Source organism: Schistocerca serialis, chromosome 4 (assembly GCF_023864345.2).
Source record: "Schistocerca serialis cubense isolate TAMUIC-IGC-003099 chromosome 4, iqSchSeri2.2, whole genome shotgun sequence".
NCBI classification, from domain to species: domain Eukaryota; kingdom Metazoa; phylum Arthropoda; class Insecta; order Orthoptera; family Acrididae; genus Schistocerca; species Schistocerca serialis.
In genome coordinates this window covers 621069050-621077092 of record NC_064641.1, presented here as the reverse complement: position 1 = coordinate 621077092, position 8043 = coordinate 621069050, and the positions used below count along the sequence as shown (strand labels likewise).

Here is an 8043-nt window from a genome sequence, read left to right as displayed (position 1 = left end):
TGTTGATGTTAGTCAGGAATGCCTTGAAGTCGACTGAGATGTCAGTATCAGCAGCTAACTGAGTTTGAACCAGGTCGCGTCACTGGACTACGAGAAGCTGGATGTTCCTTCTGTGATACTGAAGAAACAATTGGCAGGGACGTAGCCATCGTGCACGATTGATGGCAGCAGTGGTCACGGGAATGTACGGTCGAAGAAGACCGGGCTCCGGACATCCAAGTGTCACAACCGACAGGGAAGATTATCTTCGTGTTCGTCGTATGGCTCTGGCACATCGTACTGCATCGCAGCAGCAATCTGAAGAGCAGTTACCACCGCAGTGACACAATGAACTGTTAGAAATTGGGTAATTCAAGGATAGCTTCGAGCCAGACAGCCGTAGTGTGCATTCTACTGACCGCAACCACCGCCATTTGCAACTTCAATGCCGGTTGCTGTGGCCGAGTGGTTCTAGGCCCTCCAGTCCGGAACCACGCGGCTGCTACGGTCGCAGGTTCGAATCCTGCCTCGGGCATGGATATGTGTGATGTCCTTAGGTACTAGAGGACTGATGACCTCAGATGTTAAGTCCCATAGTGCTCAGAGCCATATGCAACTTCATTGGTGTCCAAAGCGAGCTCATTGGAGGGCAGGGTTGAGGTCTGTTGTGTTTTCTGATGAAACCTAGTTCTGCTTCGGTGTCAGTGATGGCCATGTGTTGGCTAGGAGGAGGCCATGTGTTGGCTAGGAAGAGGCCAGGTGAGCGCCTGCATCCAGTTCGTCTGCGCCTAGATGCACTGGACCTACACCTGGAGTTATGGTCTGGTCTGCGGTTTCTTATGACAGCGGGAGCACTCTCGTAGTTATCCCGTGCATCCTGAGTGCAAATTTGTATGTCTGTAAGGTGATTCGACCTGTTGTGTTGCCATTCATGAACAGCAATCCAGGCTTTTTTTCCAACAGGATAACGCTCGCCAGTATACCGTTGTTGTAAGCCAACATGTTCTACAGAGTGTCAACACGTTGCCTTCGCCTGTCCGCCCTCCAGATCTGTCTCCAATCGCTCAAATATGGCACATCATTGGACGACAATCAGCACTAACCGTCCCTGTATTTCCCGATCAACTGCATGGAACTGCGACTAACAAACTGACATCTGGCACTTGTACGACACAATTCATGAACGTCTGCATGATTGCATTCAACGTTCTGGCGGTTGCACCGGTTATTAATGTACCGGCATTTCACATCTGCAATGCGGCTTTTCTCGTACTTAGAGTAACTTGTGAGCATGCAACATTAATTCCTTAAATATTTACCTAGGCGAATGTATTGCCGAAATTTCATTACTCTTTATTAATTATTTCTTAGTGTAGGGATTTTTTTTCGTCGGTGTGTGAAGCACGTGTGATTGAAGTTACTTAGGTTGATGCAAGATGAGCCAAAGAAGTTTGCTGTGCAAGAAGAAGGCATTCCTCGCAACTATATGTATATTCTTGTTCTCAACTGCTGGATTTTCCATAAGGGGCCAGATTCGTGTAGTCTTTATACACACATCAAAAAAATGTTTTGCTTCACCTCGGTTCCGAGAGTTCCAGAACCTGTACAGAAAACTGGAATAGCGATCAACATAAACACCATTTCCGCCCTTTTTATTGCTCTGCCTCGCCAATATGCAGCCGATATGGTTGCACGAATCCTAAAGCCGTTACGGCGCCTTCAATGCGCCAGCGGCGTACATCGGTCCCTTATTATGCTACCCCAAAACAGCGGGGAACCTTCACCTTGATGCACTCGCTGGACAGTGTATCTAAGGCGTTCAGCCTGACCGGGTTGCCTCCAAATACGTCTCCGACGATTGTCTGGGTGAAGGCATACGCGAGATTCATCGGTGAAAGGAACGTGATGCCAATCACCAGCGATCAATTCGACATGTTGTTGAGCACACCTGTACCACGCTGTATAATGTCGTGGTTGCAAAGATGGACCTCGCCATGGACGTCGGGAGTGAAGCTGGGCATCATGCAGACTATTGCGATCAGTTTGAGTCATAACACGACGTCCTGCGGCTGCATGAAAAGCATTATTCAACATAACCGTAGGTAGAGGTCATCCACTGCAGTAGTAGCCCTTGGACGGACTGAGCGAGGCATGTCACGACAAGTTCCTCTCTCTCTCTGTATCTCCTCCATGTCCGAACAACATCGCTTTACTTCACTCCGAGACGCCTTGACACTTCCCGTGATGAGAGCCCTTCCTGGCACAAAGTAACAATGCGGACGCGATCAAACCGCGGTACTGACCGTCTAGGCACGGTTGAACTACAGACAACACGAGCAATGTACCTTCTTCTTGGTTGAATGACTGGAACTGATCGGCTGCCGGAACCCTCCGTCTAATAGGTACTGCTCATGCATGGTTGATTACAATTTTGGGCGGGTTTAGTGCAATCTCTGAACAGTCAAAGGGGCTGTGTCTGTGATACAATATCCACAGTCAGTGTCTATCTTCAGGAGTTCTGGGAACTGTCGGGATGCAAAACTTTTTAATGTGTGTAAGTTTCGCAGAATAGCTTCTGTAAAGTTTGGAAGGTAGGAGAAGAGATACTGGCAGAAGTAAAGCTGTGAGTACCGGGCATGAGTCGTGCTTCGGTAGCTCAGATGGTAGAGCACTTCCCCGCGAAAGGCAAAGGTCGCGAGTTCGAGTCTCGGTCGGGCACACAGTTTTAATCTGCCAGGAAGTTTCATATCAGCGCACACTCCGCTGTAGAGTGAAAATCTCATTCTGGAAACATCCCCAAGGCTGTGGCTAAGCCATGTCTCCGCTATATCCCTTATTTCAGGAGTGCTAGTTCTGCAAGGTTCGCAGAAGTGCTTCTGTAAAGTTTGGAAGGTAGGAGACGAGATACTGGCAGAAGTAAAGCTATGAGTACCGGGCGTGAGTCGTGCTTCGGTAGCTCAGGTGGTAGAGCACTTGCCCGCGAAAGGCAAAGGTCCCGAGTTCGAGTCTCGGTCGGGCACACAGTTTTAATCTGCAAGGAAGTTTCGTATCTGCGCACACTCCGCTGCAGAGTGAAAATCTCATTCTGGAAACATCCCCCAGGCTGTGGCTAAGCCATGTCTCCGCTATATCCTTTCTTTCAGGAGTGCTAGTTCTGTAAGCTTCGCAGAATAGCTTCTGTAAAGTTTGGAAGGTAGGAGAATAGATACTGGCAGAAGTAAAGCTGTGAGTACCGGGCGTGAGTCGTGCTTCGGTAGCTCAGATGGTAGAGCACTTGCCCGCGAAAGGCAAAGGTCCCGAGTTCGAGTCTCGGTCGGGCACACAGTTTTAATCTGCCAGGAAGTTTCATATCAGCGCACACTCCGCTGCAGAGTGAAAATCTCATTCTGGAAACATCCCGCATACTGTGGCTAAGCCATGTCTCCGCTATATCCTTTCTTTCAGGAGTGCTAGTACTGCAAGGTTCGCAGAAGAGCTTCTGTAACGTTTGGAAGGTAGGAGACGAGATACTGGCAGAAGTAAAGCTGTGAGTACCGGGCGTGAGTCGTGCTTCGGTAGCTCAGATGGTAGAGTACTTGCCCGCGAAAGGCAAAGGTCCCGAGTTCGAGTCTCGGTCGGGCACACAGTTTTAATCTGCCAGGAAGTTTAATAATACAGAGCAATCTTCAGTAGGTCTAAGAAGCGATACCATATAATATGAAAATATTTTTATATGTCTCCTCTGTTCAACGTTCTTATTGAAAGGTCGAAGTAAGCTTGTGGGACACCATAGTAACTAAACGAGGTAAACTAATGCGTAACTAAAACTGATGAGTAAGCAAACTAGATGAAGTACCCATCTTGAAGATATGTAAAAGTTAACTTCTAGAGGTGAAACACCTGTGGCCATTACAGTGCTATTATGAGGCTTAGTACTGGCCATCTGAGTGACATTCACGCGCAAGATGATCAAGACACGAGATCTCAGTAGATTCTACGTGGGCCAGAGATGTGGAACACTATAGTGTATAATTCTGGCATATTCTGGTGCTTTATCGACAATCGTGTCTTTGTACTAATATCCGAAGTGTTATATTCCACAACCTCTGGACGTCGTTGATAAATATGTCTTACCCTTCACTATAACAGTGGATAGATGGATCACAGTACAGCAGATCATAGGCTTGTTTTGTATTCTTAAGCACTTAAGCAGTCATGCCATCCAGGAACACCGCTGTTGTGATGGACGATCAACGAGATGCTCCAAACAAGGGAAATGATTTTATGTACTTTTATCAGTGTGCACTCTACATGAAATGCGCTTTAAGTACAATCCAGTCTTTTTTTAATAAAGGCTCTTAGCTGACAGGTCCAGCAATCTGTATATTAAGGATCTAAAAATGTTCTAACAAGCTGATTTGGTAACTCGATTCGTAAACACTATAGTTGCGAGTGTGGTAGCACCTGTGGTTTCCTTTGACGAGAAGCAAACAGCGATTAGAAAATGTTGGTAAGTTTGTTCTTCCCACCACTGCTTTATTCTCTTATGTATTCTGGAGGTGGCACGGGTTTCCAGCTCCAATACCGTTGCCCTTTCCCAAATGTTGCGGCGTCTTCCAATGTCTCAGGCAACTTCTGCATCGCAGACTCCGGCAGGAATGACACGCTAGAAGCTGCCAGGAAATTGAGACCAGCGATAATAGCGAAAGGCAGCCGCTTATCGTCCTGAAAAGGAAGAAATGTGAAAAATAATGATATACTAAAATTGTGAAAGATAATAATACGCTAAAATACACAAAAAAGTTTCACGTAAATAAACTGACGAACAAGTTTCTTATAGAAATCCATGGAACCTGCCTTATTACGTGTAGCTTTTCTGGAGCAATCTCAGTCCACTTTGATGGCATACATTTAAATGGCTTCCCATTTAATACAGAACAAACACAGTGAGCTATTTATGCCAATAAGAAAAGTATTATAATCACCACAACAGTAATTAGCATAGAAAACTATTATTATCTAGTTTCCTGTGAATTAAAAATTAAAAGGAAAAGACAGCACGTCCAGTTCTTCAGTATAAAGGATGTAACATCAGTGATTAGTACATATATTTACTACATTAAACGGATGTACAATATATAATATACATTACATATGATAATGTATTTTACCTGTAAGTAATGTACATTGTCTGATGTACATTAGTACTTAGAGTTAGCACAAAGAAATAATGCATAGATAACAGTTGGTATGGGTAAAACAGTTGTACTAATTGAGATTACAAATTCTTTAGTTTTCTTTTTAGTAAAAAAGAGTAGAAATTGAGTCTGGTTCATAACGGAGAAAGACAGCATCCACTTCTCGCAGTTGAGTTTATGTATGCTGAGCTTGGTCGCAATAACTTTTAACGATGTGTTAAAAATTTCAACATATAATGATTGTTCTAAATCATTGCTCCAACGGAGTCTGTGCATCGCCCATAACGAGTGGTGTTGGTGGTGGGAAGGGGAGGGGGCCGAAGGGGGGGGGGGGGGAGGCTGCACTCGCCCTTCCCTTGGAATCTGAAGTACAGAGATTTTATTCATTATGGAGTTCCTATACACCATCGTCCATCGTCAATTCTCTGGGGTATTATACTTTATTTATGCCAACTATATAAGAAAGTTCTTGTAGCATGACGCAACTAAACTGACCAACTCAAAAACGGAAATGCTAGAATCTGGTCAGATGAGCTTTTATGTAAGGGAAAAATCCGTCGTAAACAATGGGATAAATATTTTTGGAGTACAGTCCATCTGAGATCTGTACTGGAGGCTTGAGCAAGGGTTGACACAATCAATATTGCCCATGTACGTACCGTTCGAAATGCAACGCCTCTACTAAACTTGCTAAGCGTAGGCATGAAATTGAAATTCACTGATGGCATGGCCTATTTGACAATGCTATATTAGTCGTCTATACCACAAACACCGTAATAGGAACATTTTAATGGCTTAATGAGGGGGGACATTGTATTTGGGATCTTTGAGTCAGTACTAATATATTGGGAGCAAGAAATGGTTCAAATGGCTCTGAGCACTACGGGACTTAACATCTGAGGTCATCAGTCCCCTAGAACTACTTAAACCTAACTAACCTAAGAACATCACACACATTCATGCCCGAGGCAGGATTCGATCCTGCGACCGTATCGGTCACGCGGTTCCAGACTGAAGCGCCTAGAACTGCTCGTCCACAACAGCCGGCTTATAGGGATCAACTCCATGGATTATCTCAGAATAATGAAAGAAACACAGAAATCTTGCAGCAAGTCTATTGTTAGATAAATAATGGCAGTGTAACATATATAAGGTGGACTCATTCCAGCGACATGCATTGCCAAAACACACATACATCTACGAATTTTCAGGAACATTTTTTCTTCAAGATCAATATTGTCATCTGTCCTATGGACAAATTCTGAGATCAGTCTGTGGCAATGCGTAACAAAGATATTCAGTCTTCATCACAGTCATCACTTTTATCTGATAATGTCTTCTTGTTAATTAGCCACCACAATGCGGATCTATTCATTTTCATACTTGCTGTATCAATCTGTATGCGAGTACGTAATTTAACGTCACTATAGTTTCAGCAACATGGTTTATAATAATTCACCGGGATTTGACACTAAGAAACACAGTCTGACATTCATATCGTGTCTCCAGACAGAATATAAAGTCATCTTGACACAATATTTCGGCGGCCCACTTCGCCGCCACTTCGTACGCGAACGCATCTGCCTTCTACTGCAACACACGACAGCGAACTGATGATGGAAACTCGAATATCAAACACTGTTGACACTTTTTTATCACAGACACCAAGACCGTTGTTTTTTAATGTCAAACAAACCAGGGTTCCAAATCTTACTTAAACGATACCCCTCATCTCTTGTTTACAATATTTTCACGATGCCGGATTTCAATAGCTTCTTTCACTACACAGTCCCAGTAACACGAAGCAGGGGCAACTACTTGTGTCTCATCCTACAATATTTGATGTCCTTCAGCAAAACGATGTTCCGCAACCACAGATTTTTTCTGGCTGAAACAAATGCGTGTGGAGATGTTGCTCCACTCATCGATCGATCGATGCATAAAGCTGTGGTTTGATTTCAGTTTCGGCGAATTAGGGCGACGGCTTACTCACCTGAAGATGACGGCCAGATGGACCGCCGGAATAATGTGTCAGGATGACGTCATGTCCCGGCTGAAGACCCGGCATAAATATCATCATTTACTACGCCGGGAAAGTTTACAGAGCCATTGATTATTGTGTATTCTGCAGGTAATATTCGTGACCAATGATACGAGACGAGAAGCCATATTGGTACAACGGTTCATTGAACATCACACATTGCAACATGCTGGTGATTAAAAGATAGCTATCTGATAATTTACAGGTAGTTGAGAATTAGTCTGTGACTGAGAAAATATTGTTAAGGATAAACAAACCCCAACCTTTGCAAAAATTACGTTGTTTCACAGATGTTTGGAACTCATGAAATAGATAGTTCCTCTTTTCATACTAAAAGACAAACTACCTTTCTCTCCAATGTATTGTTGAGATGTTAAAGCAAATTTTCGTATGCTTTAAGTTTTATTTCTCTCGTATTCCAGTGAAGAGGATAGTTTATTCAGGAAATCTATTTTATTCAGGAAGTCTAATGTATTACGGTTTAATAGTAATTTGTTTGACCACACTGGTTTATATTGTGTTATAAGATTCAATCTACAAATTACGTATCAGACCACAGCAATGAACAGGTTCTTGCTTCAGGCTATGGCACCTCCCCCTTCTCTCCTCTTTGCCAACAACTCAGGTAATGTGTAGTACTGGAATGGTTCATTCCTTCTTGTTGCAGCTATAGGTGGAGTGACAGTGTATGACCACAGTACTTTAAATAACACATCGGTTTAAAATCAAGAATTGGATATACTGTTATGATGTTGAATTAAAGCATATGGTTGCCTTGATAGCGGTAAATATGTCAAAAGATAATAAAACCTTACACATTATTTAAAGTGTGCTTATTACAATCAT

At 43.5% G+C, this 8043-nt stretch overlaps 1 protein-coding gene across 1 annotated transcript in view; it reads right to left on the bottom strand.

Moving 5' to 3' along the window:
• Nucleotides 1-4494: 4494 nt before the first annotated feature.
• LOC126474641 (organic cation transporter 1-like) overlaps nucleotides 4495-8043 on the bottom strand; it is a 128229-nt gene continuing 124680 nt past the window's right edge. Inside the window, exon 8 of the mRNA XM_050102120.1 lies at nucleotides 4495-4683. Within this exon, the coding sequence (XP_049958077.1) occupies nucleotides 4495-4683 (189 nt within the window). The remainder of the gene's footprint in view (nucleotides 4684-8043) is intronic.